Source organism: Macrobrachium nipponense, chromosome 47 (assembly GCF_015104395.2).
Source record: "Macrobrachium nipponense isolate FS-2020 chromosome 47, ASM1510439v2, whole genome shotgun sequence".
Classification (NCBI taxonomy): domain Eukaryota; kingdom Metazoa; phylum Arthropoda; class Malacostraca; order Decapoda; family Palaemonidae; genus Macrobrachium; species Macrobrachium nipponense.
The window spans coordinates 16,954,222-16,972,997 of record NC_087222.1 but is presented as its reverse complement, the minus strand read 5'-3'; the positions used below and the strand labels follow the sequence as shown (position 1 = coordinate 16,972,997).

The 18,776-nt window shown below is 40.7% G+C and overlaps 1 protein-coding gene across 1 annotated transcript in view; it reads right to left on the bottom strand.

Moving 5' to 3' along the window:
• Positions 1 to 424: 424 nt before the first annotated feature.
• Positions 425 to 18,776, bottom strand: part of LOC135204735 (zinc finger protein 260-like) — a 120,195-nt gene continuing 101,843 nt past the window's right edge. The window contains exon 3 of the mRNA XM_064234893.1: positions 425 to 2,476. Within this exon, the coding sequence (XP_064090963.1) occupies positions 1,503 to 2,476 (974 nt within the window). The 3' untranslated portion in view covers positions 425 to 1,502. The remainder of the gene's footprint in view (positions 2,477 to 18,776) is intronic.

Here is an 18,776-nt window from a genome sequence, read left to right as displayed (position 1 = left end):
AAGTTTATACAATGAAAAAAAAGAGATTTAATCTAATCAGAGTAACGCATTACTTTAGTCATTTACATAACTAGTCTAGTCTCAACACTTCAGACTGGATAACCTAAAACAAAATACGACACAGTCCACTGTAGTATTTAGTGAGTGAATACAAGGCATTAGGATTTACTTACAAATGCTGTAGCACATTCTTTGTAGAAGATTAAAACCAAGAACATATAATAAAAAATAATCAAATAAAACTGCACCTAAATTTCATTGAAGTTTAATGAAGATATCAATCCTTTCTATTTCCACTAAGAATAACATTTCATGGAAATATTCAAGCTTACAACTACATATAGAAGTGCATATATGCACAATGCTGAATAACAAAAAAAGAAAACTTCATGTCAGCAAAAGACAATAATAATTCTTTATTTGGAAATCATTCAAAAAATACTCAGGAACAAAAAAAGTGGAAAAGACAAAGGAAAGTTTCTTAACCTAGCACTGTACAGTGTTCATTGAGAACAATTGTAAGAAAAAAAGTCATTTATTTTACCTTTGCATAAAGGTTACACAACCATTTTGCATCAAATTCACTCTGGCTCTGCCCTGACTTCCAATAAAGACTGCAAATGAAGAGCTTTCATCTGCATTTTAAGTGAGACCCTCCTTCAGATTCTCCTTCTCTTCTTTGAGTAACAGCAATGATGATGGTCATGAGCTAGATCATAAAAATATAAATATGGTTTTTCTTTTTATCATCCCTTAGGCTGCTGTTGCCTTTTTTCTATAGATTTTGCAGACAAGTTCACAATAATTATCTCAACATCAAGTGCAACTTATTTTGGGGTGCAAAACATTAACAAATCTGTCAGTACAACTAAACATTGTTTATATTTGTTAGGGAGCTCAGTCTCGGAGCTTTTAGGGAGAAGGTTGGTGCTTCCTGTTGTGAACCACTCTGATGATTCTTCTCCTTTTACTATTCTTGAAAAGGCTTGCATATAAGTGTGGTGTAGTGCTGTGATCTTTTTTAGCCAGAAATTTGAGATCTTGCCTATTACTGGGGTCTTGAAATGACTATATTCTTTTAGTTTTGTTACTTTTTCTATGATGAAGCTTATTGGTGGCATTTGCTGTTTCTGGCTGTTCTGCCTAATGGTGTCAATCCATGAATTCTCTTGGTGTTGTCTAGGGTCTTCAAACAGTGGCTTCCAAAATCTCTAGGTCTTCCTTGCTTGGTGGTGTTCGTACCTCAACTATTTCTTTTGTCATCTTCCTATACACAATCTTTGGATTTTCACCAAATTGCCTATTTATCTGTTACTTTTATCTTCTGTTGTTTGTTTCTTATTTGTGAAACTAGGGCCTTTACTAGTGCCAATTTTCCACTCACTTGTTCATCCCCTATTCTGTATTTTTCTTTATCTTCCTTATTTTCTTGAGCAGATTTTTTGAGTGATTTTGATCTTTCATATAGTTGGTCATTTGAGAGATTTATGCCCTTAACTGGTTTATTTTATCATGCTGTTTCTTTTTCCTCCAGTATGTAACCTCATATGACTTGTAAGACTTGATTTGTGAGAAAATGCTTTCCCACATTCCTTGCACATGAATGGCTTCTCTCCAGTGTGGATTCTCATATGACTTGTAAGATATGGTTTGTGAGAAAATGCTTTCCCACATTCCTTGCACATGAATGGCTTCTCTCCAGTGTGGATTCTCATATGACTTGTAAGATATGGTTTGTGAGAAAATGCTTTCCCACATTCCTTGCACATGAATGGCTTCTCTCCAATGTGGATTCTCATATGACTTGTAAGATATGGTTTGTGAGAAAATGCTTTCCCACATTCCTTGCACATGAATGGTTTCTCTCCAGTATGGATTCTCATATGACTTGTAAGACTTGATTTGCAGGAAAATGCTTTCCCACATTCCTTGCACATGAATGGCTTCTCTCCAGTATGCAATATCATATGACTTGTAAGACTTGATTTCTGGGAAAATGATTTATCACATTCCTTGCACATGAATGGCTTCTCTCCAGTATGCAATCTCATATGACGTGCAAGACTTGGTTTCTGGGAAAATGCTTTCCCACATTCCTTGCACATGAATGTCTTCTCTCCAGTATGGATTCTCATATGAACTATAAGATTACATTTCAAGGAAAATGGTTTCCCACATTCCTCGCACAGATATGGCTTCTCTCCAGTATGCAATATCATATGACTTGTAAAAATTGATTTCTGGGAAAATGATTTATCACATTCCTTGCACATGAATGGCTTCTCTCCAGTGTGGATTCTCATATGAATTTTAAGATAATCTTTCCTGGGAAATGTTTTCCCACATTCCTTGCACATGAATGGCTTCTCTCCATTGTGGATTCTCATATGACTTGTAAGATGTTGTTTGTGGGAAAATGTTTTCACACATTCCTTGCACATGAATGGTTTCTCTCCCGTATGGATTCTCATATGACCTGTAAGATTTGGTTTCTGGGAAAATGCTTTCCCACATTCCTTGCAGTTGAATGGCTTCTCTCCGGAATGGAGTCTCATATGTCTTGTAAGATTTGATTTATGGGAAAATGCTTTCCCACAGTCATTGCATATGAATTTCTCTCTGGTAAGATTTGTGATATCATTTGTAAGATTAATTTTCTTGTAAAATGTTTTCTCACAGTCAGTGGATATGAAAGGCTTCTCTCCATTGTCACAGATCCTTCTTTCTTGTTTTACTTCCTTTTTGCAAGTTTGTGGATGTTGTTTATTCACTATTGAATTCATTTCATATGAATATTCATCTTCATTAGACTCACAGAATTCCTCTGGCTCTATTTTGATGTCCATCAATGGATCCAGAGACAAAAAGTCTCCATCACTGGTTCCACTAAAGGCAGCCAAGTTGCTGTTTTCTTGATTTATGGAAGGTAGTGATAATGCACCATCAGTTTCACTTTTCACTTGATCTTTCAAGATTACTAAAACCTTAATGCTATACAGTTATGCATTGTATCTCATACAGCCCGTGTAGTGGTTGATTGTCCATGATATTTCTTGTTATTTAGTTGAGATGTGGCAAACTGAAATGAATGCTGGCACAAATTTCCTGTTAATTAGTTAGACTTAAGGCTTTATGGTTGTCATATTTGTCCAGGTTTGTTACATCTTAAAGAAATAGAATTTCATAGCCTTATGATCTTTCAAGATTACTAAAACCTTAATGCTATACAGTTATGCATTGTATCTCATACAGCCCGTGTAGTGGTTGATTGTCCATGATATTTCTTGTTATTTAGTTGAGATGTGGCAAACTGAAATGAATGCTGGCACAAATTTCCTGTTAATTAGTTAGACTTAAGGCTTTATGGTTGTCATATTTGTCCAGGTTTGTTACATCTTAAAGAAATAGAATTTCATAGCCTTATGTATATCAGAGTAAAAATAATGCATTTCAAGAAATTGTCTCCTTATGTCCTGTCCTGTCCTGTTCTGTAATGACAATGTGTTCAATTCACAACTCTTAACACAAAATTGTTTACAAATAATTACTAAATAAATCTGTTAAGAATCAAGTACAATATCTTGAAGGACTACAACCAGATTTCACTGCTGATGTATGAATCTAATATTCAAAATAAATTTTACTTGTTGTTTAAATTTGTTAAATATGTGTACAATAATTCACTGTTGTTTCATACACTTGAGAGTTGCTATTGGTAATGTTCCATGTAGTACCATTAAACAACATGCATTTCCCAAAATCCTGATGCTAATCAAAACTGACAAAGGAAGGAAGGTTCTTCTGAGGGAGAATCTGAAATCAAAGAATGCAACACAGAGTTAGGAAACATAATGCCAGAACTGAGGCAGCAAAATAATAGGTCAAATTCAATTCAGATTCCCATAAAGGTCTCAGGCCAATTAACAAAGCGTGCATTTGATAGTTCTATCCAAACATGAAAACAATCCTACCAAACGTTGTCCAGACACAGCATCAAAACATTCCTGAGGCTACAATACAACAATAGATTAACAGTTAATATTGACGCCCACCACCTCACATCTGTAAACCTTCTTAGCTTGACATTACAATATAAATTACTTATGAACATATCTCATTAACAAATCAAAGGCCAAGAATAGAAAATGCAAGAGACTAGCATAAGAGTTTTGTGGGGTAATAGTAGGAAGGATACAGTACACAGCAAATGCTTAATTATATGTGATCCAGCTTATACATAACACCATATTATTCACAGATGCAGTATATAATAAGGAGAAAAAATAGTAATGGTGAATTGAGTAGTAATTTGAAGAGAGATGAAAGTTTTCAAATTAGTTTCACTGACTGTTATTGCAGATACAGTACATGAGTAGCTATTATGACCAGCAACACTGATGACAGTCTTGGAAAGTATGTGCTACTACATTTCTTCAAATATGACATGTTTTTCAGAGCTATATGAACCAGAGCTTTTTATGAAGGAGTATCTTTCAGTGCATGTTGGAAATAGGTTAACTGGTTGTTAAGAAGAGTGAGTAAGGGAATTCCCCTCACTCATATGCCATCACCGAGCACTTCTTGTTGTGGCCTGATGAACAAAGAGGGGTGGCTATGATGGTAGATGATATAATGTTTTGGTTTGCATACCTATGAAAATTTCATATTACAGCATTTCCTCGATTAGTGTATCTGCATATGCATGGCTAGTGACTTGGCAATATATTCACATTTAACTCTCTCGGCGAAGAAAGACAAGAAAGTCTGCGACATGCTGAAGAGGAGATCCAACCAGAGAGATTCCCCATCAACGACACCAATCACAGAAGACGACACATTTCCTCTGGTAGACAGCCGCTGAGGATTTACAAAGGTATCCAGACGTTGTGGTCGCTGTGTGACGAGAAAATACCTCTTGCTCACAAGAGATGCTGGATAGTCTTCAGGCGTGAAGTGACAGTTCTCTCACAGCCTGGTGATACCTCTCTATGAGCGGCTGGCACAGCAGGTTGTACCAAGCAGGAATCTCTCTTGGTAGCTAGGAAAGTAGATCTATCAGGTCCGGATACCACTTGGCAAGTGGTCACGTGGGAGCAACTAGGGTCATCTGAGTGAGATTTGGGGTGATCATGACCCTGCTGATCACCCAATGGATCACACAAAATGGAAGAAAAGCATAGGCCTTGCAGATTGTTCCATGGGTGTTGGAAAGTGTCTTCTATTGCTGTCAATGGGTCTGGCACAAAAGAACAGAAATCCAGGAGTGTTCTGTTGTGCAAGGTTGCAAAGAGATCTATGGCTAGAAAGCCCCAAAATATTGAACAATCTTTCTGTAATGTCTTGGGTGTAGGGACCAAGCTGTCCCTATCTCCTGACCCTGGCGACTGAGCTTGTCTGCCTTTATGTTCTGGTTCCCTGGGATTTACCTGGCTGACAGCTCTACTGATCATGCTACTGCCCACTCATGAACCTGCATCGCCAACATGTGGAGATGAAGGGAAACCAATTCCTCTGCTTGCTGACCTATGCTAATACTGTACAGTTGTACAGTAATACCCCAAACTTAAACGAGGTTAGGTTGTAGACCACCTCGAGCAGTTTCTAGAAATGCTCATAAATGCTTACTTCTAGAGTTTAAACACTAAATATGATGTTAATCATGCTTCATAAGTATTAAGCTAACTTTTGAATAAAATTAATGTTACTGTAATTTCATTTAAAAGTTAGCTTAATACATTGCCCTTGGAAAAAAAGTAAATGGTTGGTAAAACTATAGAATTGTATGAAGATTACAGACATACAACAGAGAGAGAGAGAGAGAGAGAGAGAGAGAGAGAGAGAGAGAGAGAGAGAGAGAGAGAGAGAGAGAGAGAGAGAGAGAGAAGAGAGAGAGAAGAGAGGAGAGAGAGAGAGAGAATTATTATTTTCATTATTCAATGTAATTTCATTTAAACATAAAAGCTTGAAAACTTATAAATCACATATGGAATTAAACAAACACTTTTGCAGGGTTTTTTAAGAGTTTGAAAATGTTACATTAGCTTTTGCACATCTTTGTATGACAAAGAGTTATGTTCCAATGAAAAGTTTGTGCTATTGTTAATTCGCACAACTCATCTAGCATAAGATTGAGGTATTACTGTATTGTTGATATAAACACCATGGAGTGCCCCCCATCACCGGATCCTGAACCTCTTGTAGAGCCAAAAATGCCCCCTTGAGATCCAGATGTGGAGCTGTCGAAAGTCCTGGTTCCACACACCTGAAACCAGCTACTCTTCCAGGTGTGTGTTATCCTTCAGTCGATGTATCGACAAACAGAAGCATCTCAGTTGGAACCACCAGGATAAGTCCTTCCTTGGTTCCTCTGAGAAAGGCATCTGGAAGAATGGGGACTCCCTTACGGAGACCAAAACTCCTTCATTCTCCACTGAACAGAACGAAGGTGAAGCTACTCACGAGGGGTCAGCTTCTCCAAGGATGACAGGTGACCCAGAATGACTTGGCACTGCTGAGGTGGTTCTTCCTATTGCAACAGGAATAACTGCATTGCCTCTCTGATCTTGCTGATATTTTGTGGCAGCACCACCATCGCTAGTGTAGTAGGTGGATAGGACCCATCCACTTTCAGGACCAATGGATACATAACTGCACAGAGAACCAATTTGCTTGGTTTGCCATGTCCATCTGTGGGGAGGAGGGAAGGCTTATAATCATGTAATTACTTGGTATGTGTAAAATCTAATTTTATTAAAAAAATGTCATTTTTACACGTGTAAGTTACCAAGTAATTACCTGTAGCTGATTCCACGATTATGCAGGTGGAATCATGGACATGTCTATATTAAAGACATTAGAAGTTAAATAATGACTCAACATAGAAAGTCTGCAAGTATTTTCAAAATACTCATTGTACCTTACCAGTAAGAAAGCACTGCAGATGAATACTGCCTCTGGTTGATGCTCGCTTAACCTGCAGAAGGCGTGGCAGTTTTGACCAGTGATCGCCCCTACTTTAGTGGGAATAAAAATTTTGCAGTAATGAACACCAAAGATTACTTGCAGGACATCCAATTTTCTCCGTTCTCTGTAAATAGTAGTGTAAAGCCCATAATGGCCAAAGAGGTCGCTCTGCCTTCTCTGGTCTGATGATGTCCATCAGGTTCTTAACAGTTAAGAATGTGGCCAGGGTTTGTTCACATCCTCATTTTTAGCGAGAGATCCCAAGGAAAAAGAACAACAGACAGCATCTTCTTGGGAAAACCCTACTCTTTTATCTGTTGCCTGATATTCGCTGGCCCTTTTGGCCGTAGCCAGAGTTACAAGGAAGAGGGTCTTTTTTGTGATATTATTAGGTAATACTGAACGGAGGGTTTCACAGGAGTCACCAGAAATCCACTTCAGTACTACATCTAGATTCCAAGAACGGATTTAGTATTCTCTGGTTTGGAAGTGTCCAGAGATCTAATAAGATTGCTGAGGTCTTGGTTGAGACCAACATCTACACCTCTGTGCTTGACAACAGTTCAACATCGACCTACTTTTACCCATTAATGGTAGAGCCTACCAGTAGACGACATGTAGCAATGGCCTCTGCAACTTGCATTGAAAAGCCTTTCACTTTGACCAGTCGTCTGACAGTCGAAATCCTGTCAGGGACAGAGTGGATAATCCTTGATGGAACCTGAACAGGTGAGGCTGTTTGAGTAGAGACTACTTCTGAGGGAAAAGGGTCAGGAAACCATTCCTTCCTCGCCCAAAATGGGGCACCTAGGATCATGGAGACATTCTGATGAGTTGAAAAAAAAATTTTATTACCTCCTGAATCATGGTAAATGGAGGGAAGACATATAGGTCTAATACCGTTCAGTCAAGAAGCATGGTTGTCCCCAGAGCCTCCAAAGTTCCTTGCAGACTAGAGGATCTAAGGTCCACTCTTTGGAAGAACCTGGTTTTGTCTGCTTAGTTCGTCTGCTAAGACATTTAGTCTGCCTTGAACAAAGCGAGTGAGGATCATCACTTGATGTTGTACTTCCCATAGGAGAAGATCCCTCGCTGTCTGATAAAGAATGAAAGAGTGAGTGCCCCCTTCTTTGCAGGTGTAGGACAAGGTTGTTGTGTTGTCTGTAAACACTGCCACTATCTTCCCGGACACTTGGCAAGAAAAGTGTTTAAGTCCGAGAAATATTGCCAACAACTCCTTAACATTGATGTGTAAGGCTTTCTGGTCCTTTGACCAAAACCCTGCCACCTTTTGTGATTCCAAGAGGGCTCCCCATCCAAGATCTGATGCATCTGAATAAAATTTCAGCTCTGGGTTCTGTGGTCGGAGTGACTTCCCTTCTTGTAGTGTCCACAGATAACCGCCACCGAAGGTCTGTTTTTATCTCATTGGAAACAGGTGAGGTAACAGAGTCTTGCTGCATCTTTTTGGACCATAAAACCTTCATGTAAAACTGAAGTGGGAGCATGTGTAACCTGAACAACCTGATGAAGTGCTCCACTGAAGCAAGGGTTCCCAGCAGGTGCATCCATTGAAGAGATGAGCAGGACTTCTGATCTAGGAACTCTTGGACTGTCTGAAGGCAAGCATTTAGAGGCTTGGGCAAAAGAAAAGTCCAAAAAGTCTGTCTAGAATCATGCACAATGATGAAAATTCCCAACTCCTGAGTCAAAAGCATTCATTAGTAGTTTCCTCAAGTCTCCCATGCACTCTTCCTTTGAGAGAGGATGGAGAAGCCAGTCGTAGAGGTGAAAAAAAAGATGATCCCCATCAGGTGTAGCCACTTTGCAAGAGGGGAGGATCATAGGACTCTCGTGAGTATTATGGGAGCTGACATCTGGCTGAAACAGAGAGCTCTGAATTGAATACGAAGCAAGGAAGTTTCCTCGACTCCGAATGGATGGGAATATGGAAGTACGAGTCTTCCACATAAAGAGTCACCATCCAATCTTTTGGATGCAGAAAGGCTAAGACTGAGGTACTGGTCTCCAAATAAACTTCGTCCTGATGACAAAAAGGTTCAGAGCACTGACATCCAGGATGAGCCTCCAGCCCCCGATGACTTGGGGACTACGAAGAGTCGGTTGTGAAACCCCTCTGTTCCGTGATCCAACACTTCTTCCACTGTTCTCTTGCAGATAAGGGCCTCCACTTCCTGTGAGAGGGCCAAATATATCTTAGGTCCTTTCGAGTATGCTGTTAACACAGTCAGAGAAGGTCTGTTGTGGACTTATTCTGCAAGTCTGGAAGTATGTCTTTTACCATAGTTTGCAGAAAAATATAAGCCTTATCCAAAGGCTTCATTAGAACTGTCCCTTACAGCTTTGTCTGTGCAAGACAAAACTCCCAGCTAATCTGTAGACAGATCTTCCACTAATGAAGAACAACTCTCTATCTTAGAAGCCAATGCACCCACAATAAAATTTAAGAAACTGAAAATTCCTAAAATTTTGAAGGTATTCTTCACCAAGTGATCGATTTCCTGTGATGAAAAGAAAACCTTTGTAGCTGCAAATGCCGAGCATCTGGTAGAGTCCACTAGACATGAGAAGTCCCTCTGGGAGGAGGCAGAAATTCCCAGGGAAAGTGACTCACCTGTCACAAAGTATCAGTAAGGTTTCTTTATAAGCTTAGAGGGAGGAAAACCAATGGAGGCTTTCACATGCTCCCTCTTACCAGCCAGCCATTCTTCCACTTCTCCTAAGGCCATTTTAGAAGAGGAAGACAAAATCATCTGAGGGAGTTCGTCTACAGGAGCTTTCCACATAAGAAAGGTAGAGACAGGAGCCGCTGGAGTCGTGGGAATGAAAAAGTCTGGATAATTCTCCAGAAAGAATTTCATCAGCGACGAATAAGAACAAGCCATCTCTTGCTCAACTGCTACATCTTCCAAAGAAATTGGGGACGAGATACTTTCCTTGCTCGTAGAGGAAGGTTTACTTCTCAAAAAATTCAGTAACTCCCCTAACTGACGTTTAAGAGGTGCAAACGATTCATCCACATAAGATACTGTATTAGCCAAGAGAGAGCGCCAAGCAGACCGAAGAAGCTCATAGATGCACAGTAGCCCGTTTGGCCGCTAATACTAGGCGAGAAGTATGCTTCTGACCAGAGAAACTTTAAGCAATCCTGAAGACAGCAAGATGGCTATGGATCGATTCCGACCTCCCTATATCTCTCAAGAGGGGAGGAGAACCATCCACAGGTGTAGAATGCCTCTTCAGAGGCCCAGAGGCCAACAGTCTGCGACGATGACATCTCTTGTCTGAAGAAGAATCCAAAGAGTCTGAAGACAGACAGTGAGCACTGAAAGGGACGTCTTTCCAGTGGCACTCTGTCGCTGTCTAAGAGTCATCAACAGGTGCAACAGAAAGTACAACTGTACGGGGGCAAACCCCTCTGCCGTCCCTTGGACTTTCTGTACGTCTTCTACCCAGTGCAGGGGAGTGGGATAGTAATCACAGCACTTTCACTTTGCACTTCCCTTTTGAGAGGCGTGCTCTCCACAAAAGACCCGAAAGAGGCACCTAATTCCATAATCGCCTTAGCGAGAAAATAAAATTTCTTTTTAAATTTCACATCAGGACTGGTAATGGTGTCGGGTTTGGAATCATGGGAGCCTGGAATAGGAGTCACTTGTAATGAAGTAGGAGGGCTAACAATTGGGGAAGTAATAGGAGGTTGAGCATGAATAGGTAAATCCTCAACTACTGAGGGAGAATTCTCGACAGAAGCCCTACTTTCGGCTCTGAAAGCCCCCTTTCTCTTCCCATCTCTAGCTAGTTTATCCAAATGAGATTTCAATGCTTTCCATTCAGAATTGTCCCAATCCATACATCCGAACAAGTCAGTTCCTTAGAGCAATCCTGCCCCCTACATTTAATGCATTTGGTGTGCAAATCATAAGAGAACTTGGTTAACCTAGTTCTATAACCTTCTGAGCAATACCTAATGCTGGAAGAGCTAGTTACTGACATAATTGACTATCTAATTATGTAAACAAACCACAAAATAAGCAAGTATATCATTAAAGAACACTGGAAATATCCAAACATTGACGAACGATGACCACGAAAATCACCGATGCTAGTCAGTAGCCGGCAGAAAACAAATTGGTTCTCTCACCAGTTTTGTACACATCGGTCCCGATACCGAGTGGGTCCTATCCACCTACATTAGCGATGCAGATCCACCACAAAATTTGGAATATTTTGACTGTCGTGGTAGGCAGCTTTCAGCTATAGGTAATTACTTGGCAAGTTACATATGTAAAATTGGTCGCTACACCCAGGTAGGTCCTGACAAATCTTGAGAAGTCAGTCTGTGTTCAGGAGCAACTATGACCAAGAGCTTGCCAGGACTAGCCAATCATCAAGATACCTCAGCCAACGCATCCTGTGTGAAATGGCCCAAGCTGAGACAAGGATGAACACTTTAATGAACACCTGGGGAGTGGTTCAGAGCCCAAAACAAAGCACTTTGAACTGGAACACCATAACCACGAAGGTTAAGCGGAGGTACTTGCAAGAGGACCGGTGGATGGGTATTTAAAAATACACATCCTTGAGGTCTAGACCTAGAGAAAGCATACAATAAAATCTCAAGAGTAGTAGTGATGGTTTGGTGTTTGAAGAAGAAAGTCCCAGAAAAGTTGGTTAGGCTGGTTGAGATGATATATCAAAGAACGATCACAAAAGTAATAACAGCAGTTTTGGAAACAGAAAACTTTGAAGTTAGTGTTGGATTGCACAAAGGGTCAGCATTAAGTCCATTTTTGTTTGTGCTGGTCATGGGTGTGTTAAGTGAAGAGATCAGGAACGAAGAGCTGTGGGAGTTGTATGCTGATTATCTGGTGATTACTGCCAAAAATGAGGAAGACCTACAGAGAAGTGTTGGAGAGTGGCAGGAGTCTTAATGGTGAGTGTGGATAAAACTGATATTTTTACAATAAAATGAATTTTTTATATACTTACCCAGTAATTATATAGCTAAGAGCTTCCTACCTATGGCAGCCTAACAATTGAAAATCTACGGTAGTGTTGGTTACGGTGTACCTGGAATACCCCACCCACTACCGGGGCTTATGTAGGCAACAACCTGGCAGAGAGCTTTAATTCATTTTGTGCTCTAATGTCCATGTGAGAGGAGGCGGGTAGGCTTCGATCATATAATTACTGGGTAAGTATATACACCTTATTTTTGTGTAAAAATATCATTTTTCATATGGAACTTACCCAGTAATTACATAGCTGATTCCACATTTAAAGGAGGGGGAATCATGGACAAATTCTATCTCAATACATTGTATATAGTGTAATGAAATTGAAATAAAAGTTTGCATGCATAAAATAATATGCTTGTTGTTTTCTTACCTGACAAGTGAGCACTGCAGATAATTTCTGCCTCTGGACGGTGCTCCACGTGACCCGTAGAGTACATGGCTGTCTACCCAGAGTCGCCTCTACATAAGTGATGGCTTTGGCTCGCAAAGCTACAAAAGGTGCCCTTGCCCTGGGTGAAGACCAGAATAACAACACTGCACTACACCATAACCATAAAAGATTGTCACAACCTAACACTAAAAAGGGACTGGTGGACACTCTAGCCACAAATGTGACCCCAGGCTTCCCAACTAACACAATACCTTTTCAAGGCGAAAATATCAGTCCTAATGTGTTGCAGTTCTCAAAGACAGTTTCCATATCCTTTAGGTAGTGTGGAGTAAATACTAACCTACACTTCCAGAATCTTGCTTGCATAATTTTAGTAAATGACATATTATGTCTGAAGGCACAGCCGCTCTCACTTCATGAGCCTTGACCTTCTTTGCAGCCAATTTGTCCTCTTAGATTTCTGCATGTGCTTCTACAATAAAATTTCTTTAAAAAATGATAGGGCAGTTTTGGAGTGTGGAAAAGACGGATTCCTGACCAAGCATCAAAGGAGATCTGAAGAGCCACTAACCTTTTCTGTTCTTTGAAGGTAATATCTTAAGGCCCTGACTGGACATAGCAACCTCTCCTTTTCCTCAGGCCCGAGAAGATCCATCAAATTCTTGATGGTGAGTGAGCGCAGCCACGGGTTAGGTGGGTCCTCATTCTTTGCCAGGAATCCAGAGAGAAGAAACATACTGCATCCCCTGTGAAAATCCGATCCTTTTATCTATAGCTTGGATTTTGCTAACACACTTTGCTTTTGCCAAAACCACTAAGAGGATAGTTTTCCTTGTTAGATCCCTGACAGAAGCAGACTGAAGAGGTTTGCAAGGTGCCCTGAAATCCATTTCAATACCACATCTAATTTCCAAGAAATGAAATCAGAACTAACTTGTTTCGTGACATCAAAAGACTTAATGTCACTTAAATCTTGATTAGATGACAAATCTAGTCCTCTATATTTTAACACTGAACTAAACATAGCTCTACAGTAGCCCTTGATTGCAGATGTTGATAACTTCCTGGACTTCAAGTAAAGAAGAAAGTCAACTACTTTACTTACAGCTGTTTCAGAAGAGGACACCGTGTGTCTGTTACACCACTCTCTGAAGGTAGACCACTTAGATTGATATAATTTATTAGATGAAGGTCGTCTGCACTGGGCGACAGCCTTTGCAACTTTAGAACATCCTTTTGATCTTAAACGAGGCGCCCGACTGTCTGTACCCTGTCAGAGCCAGAGTGTACAATCCAAAATGGGACCTCTGAAAATGTGGTTGTCTGAAAAGACACGGTTTTTGAGGTAGGAGCCTGGGGAAGTCGACTAATAGTTGCATCAAGTCTGGGAACCACCCTTTCCCTGGCCAAAAGGAGGCCACTGTAGTCATAGTTACATTCTGGTGACAGTTTAACTTTTTTATGACCTACCTGATCATACCAAAGGGAGGGAAGGCATAGAGATCCGAACTGCTCCAGTCTTGCAACATCGCATCTGTCCTCTAGGCGAGAGGGTCCGGGATTGGAGAACAGAATCTTGGGAGTCTGTGGTTTTTTGAAGTCACAAAGAGGTCTATGGAAGGTCGGCTCTACAGCCTCCAAAGGTCCTTGCACACCAGTTGATCCAAAGTCCACTCCGTCGGAAGGACCTGATTCTGGTGAGTTGGGCCATCCACTAGGAAATTCATCCTCCCTTGGATGAAGCAAGTCAGCAACAACACCTGATTCCTTTCTCCCCAAAGGAGAAGTTCCTAAGTCACTTGAAAAAAGGAAAAGGAGTTCCCCTTGTTTCCTGACGTATGACAGAGCCGTCGAATTGTCGGAGTGGATTGTTACTGTTTTCCCTCGAATTAGGGAGGAAAAGGCTTGCAATCCTAGAAAAATCGCCCTTAACTCTTTTACATTTATGTGGGAAATTCTGAACTCTTCTGGCCACATTCCTGACACTTCCCTGTTCCCCAGATGAGCTCCCCAACCTAGGTTTTAGGCATTGGAATTCAAGGTTAGGTCTGGGCTCAACGGGAGGAGAGACTTCCAGTTTGATTTCTGATGTTATTGGGAACACAAATGAATCTTGTGAAGTTTTCTTGTTCCTATTAGCTTTTAGAAAGAATTGCAGTGGCCTCGTGTGGAGTCTCCCTAGCTTCACAAGCTTTTCGACTGAGGCCAGTGTTCCCAGAAGGCTCCTCTATTGAGCCACTGAGAACTCCTGAAGGGACAGGAGCCATCTGATGCAAAGGAGACAAAAGTTTATTCTTACAGGGGAAAGTCCAGAACCATTCCCCAATAAAGAATCCGTTGAGTGGGAATGATCTAAGACTTCTTGGTGTTCATCAAAATACCTAGTTTCTTCATAAGCCGGAAAGTTTTCGACAGATCCTCCACGCATTTGTCCTTCAACTGAGCTTTGAGTAGCCAGTCAGTCATCTAAATAATATGTACACAGATGCCTTGAATGTCAAACTGAACTCACTCCCAATCAGATGCACTGTCAATGAAACAACTATAAACAACCTCTGTTATGCCAATGATATGGTTCTAATTTCCCCATCAGCGCAAGTCTTCAACGACTCATCGACACTTGCCACCAATATGCAGAGGAATTTGATATCCTATACAACGAAACCCAGACCCAGTGCATGTCGCTGCTCCCAAGATCACTTAAGCATATTGCATAGTGCATGAATTTCTGTATTTGGGTCATATTATCACAGATGACCTAAAAGATAAGGCAAACATTGAACAGAGGCATCGTAAACTATGTGCAACTGGCAGCATGATTGCAAGGAGTTTTGCCTTCTGTCACCGAGATGTGAAACTGCTGCTCTTCTGCTCGTATTGCTACAGTATTTATGGGTGTTCCCTCTGGACGAACTATACCCGAGAGACCATGAGATGTGTGACTGTTGTGCACAATGACATTTTAAAAAGCCTTACAAACACTCCTTGCTACCACTCTGCCACACAGATGTTCATAGGAAACCACTTGGACAACTTAAAAATCATTGTAAGGCGAACAGTGTCCAGTCTAGTGTCATAAAATTGGTAACTTTTCTTTATCAACTTGCACGTAGGGAAAGCAAATGAAGCTTTATCTATCTCTTCCTTTGAAGCTAACCAGAAGTCCACATCTCTCCAAACCATCTTCATTGATAAAGAGAGAACTAACTTGGGTAAACCCAAACTGTCTGAAGTGGGTTTCCTCATGAGGAAAGTCGAAGCTGGGGATACTGGAGCTGCAGAAGAGAAAAAATCTGAAAAGCTGTTGAGAAAATATCTCAACAATGCAGAATAAGAAGACGAAGGACACATCCTGTACCCCCTTGTCCTCATCCGAAGAGATAGGCAATAATGCCATATCTTCCATTTTGGAATATGTTAGAGTTTTCTGCAAAAGAGACATGATGTCACCCAACTGTTGTTTAAGTGGAGCGAGCGAAGGATCGGGAGTCAAAGCATACGAGTGAGAGTGAGGCGAACTGTTCTTGACTCAGCTGTCAGGGAAGACGGGTGCGTAGTAACTGTGTGGAACATTCAGTCGAACGAGAGCACCGCACTGCTTCAGGAGAACTGCAGCCAGGAGTCCGAAGTAATCCAGGAACAACTCCAGGCAGAACAAGGGATAGGAGCTGACGAAGCAGGAAGCGACATCACGTAACTGCACAAAGACTGCGGACTGAAGACATCCTTTTTAGTCCTCTTAGAAGGAGGAGAAGACTTATCCACATCCTTAGACTGTCTCTTGAGGGGGTGCAAAACATCTTAAAAGCACTCGCAACGACTCTTGTTGGAAGTTGAGCCACCCGACTCTGATGACAGATCATGAACACCCAAAGATACACCTTTCCAGCAGCACTCTGTCGACACCTGGGAATCGCCAGCAGGTTTGGCTGAGGGGGCAAATGCCACCGCCTCCCTTAGAGCTCCAGTATGTCTTCTCCCCAGTGTGGGGGAGCGGGACAGTGACCTTCGTCTAGGAGCATCGGTGGGCAGGAGAGCCACCTCCTTTACTCAATCACTATGCACTGTACTAACACTAGATTGACTGCCTTTTTCCATTAAGGCTTTAACAGAAGCACCAAGTTCCATCATTGCAATCGCTAAAAATTCAAACTTATCAAAATTTGACTAGAGGCTGTAATGGTGTTGGGATCGGGAGCAAGCGAACCTGGAACAGGAGTTAATGACACAGGAGCAGGAGGAGAAAAGATTGGAGAAGCAATAGGAATTACAGGCGAAACAATCATGCTATCTTCTACTAATTCAGCAGCTTGAACATCATCTAAACTAGATTTAGCAGCAGCTTTCCTCTTTCTATCCTTATCCAACTTGTTCTGATGGGACCTTAAAATCTTCCATTGCTTGCCGTCCCATTTACAACATTCAGCACAAGTGATTTCTTTCTTGCACTCTTGACCTCTACATTTACTACATCTGGTATGTCGATCATAACAAGATTTAGCTAACCTGGTCTTACAACTGTCTACACTAAACCTAGCACTAGTTGTGCTAGAATCAGACATATTTGAAAGAATGCGCTATTGCAAAACAAAGCAGAGTACGTCACCAGGAACTCTGAACTCATCAACATAATACGCTGAAAAAGGCTGCCTAAAACCACCAATGTTCACTGGGAGCCAGCAGAATATGAATTGAAGCTCTCTGCCAGGTTGTTGTTCCCTATATAAGCCCCAGTAGTGGGCGGAGCATTCCAGCTACACCATAACTGAAACTAGCGCGACCGTAGATTTTCAATTGTTAGGCTGCCATAGGAAGGAAGCTCTTAGCTATATAATTTCTGGGTAAGTTCCATGTAAAAAACAGAGGTTTTGGTGAACAGTATGGAAGATAGAGGGAGAAAAGTAACACAAAAAAGAAGAGGCTCAATTATAAAACAGGAGGAGAAGTTTAAAAACTTAGGATCTACTTTAAGCCAAGAGGGAGGATATGAAGCCGAAATTGACAGTAGGATAAAAGCTGTGTTGGGAAAGTAGAGAGAGGTAGCTGGAGTAGCATGTGATAATAACATTTCAATCAGCTAAAAGTCAAGATCTACAGCACAGTGATAAGACAAGTGTTAATGCATGAATCAGAAACATGGGCTCTAGGATGAAAACCGGAAGTAAAGCTTGAGAGAAAAGAAATGAAAATGATAAGGTGGATTATGGGAATATCACTGGTTGAGATTTTGGAAAATGATGAAATAAGAAAAATCAAAATTTTTGAAAGTAAATTGTATTTTCCCTAACTTTACAAACCTGAGGTCCTTTACATAGGTAAGGAATTACTTTCAGTGTAGGCTGGAATTACGGCCGTTAAATTCTTGAACAAGGTGGTTAGGCAGTAACTACAGTCTGATAGGCACGCCTACCCGGATGTAAACACTCCACTTTGCCTTTTGGCCCAGGTTCAGATTGAGGGGTGGCATGAGGTGGGCATAAATGTGAAGGACTTCAGGTTTATACAGTTAGGAAAAATACAGTTTATTTTCAAAAACTGTGATCTGTTCCTACACAATATACAAACCCTTGGTACTTTATATAAGGAAGACTCACTGATTGGTGGGAGGAATGTGAGTGAGCCTCCAGAACTGACAGGAGTTCTGCACACCTGGGCTATTCCTCCTGGTCGTAAGAGCGAGGAGTGCCCTGCCTCTGAACAACTTGATCGGAGTATAAGAGCTGCATGATCAAGAAGAGTGAGACTTCTAGGCCTTTTAGAAATGAGTGAGGAATCGTAACTCATCCGAAAATGGACTGGGAAGAAAATTTAGAGTCGTTGTCATTAATGTAAAATTCTGGGAAGGGGTTGCATTATTGCCAGTATCCTTCCCCTTGCTAGAAAGGAAGCTCGATGTGCAAACTTGCCGCATAAATCGCCTAACCAGCCAGTGTAAGTTCGAGTCCTATCCTCAACCTGACAGAGGAGGAGTAGAAGGACTAGGAGGGGAAGGTTCTTACCTCAAGAACAGCACACCATAGGTGAGATGCAACTTGTCCCCTTGAAGGAGCTGGGTAAGCAAACACAACCTGTGAGCATCCACCACCAGTCCAATTATATATATATATATAATATATTATATGATATAGAATGAGAAATATAAATAGGAGATAGATGAATATATATATAGAAATAGATGAGATGAGAGAGGATAGATAGATAAGGATAGATATATAAATATATATATATATTGATCATATAAATTATATAAATATAGTGTTATATATAATATATAAAGATATCCTAAGAGATATTATAATATAATAGATATATCATATATATATATATATATATATATATATATATATCAGTATATATATATATATATATATATATATATA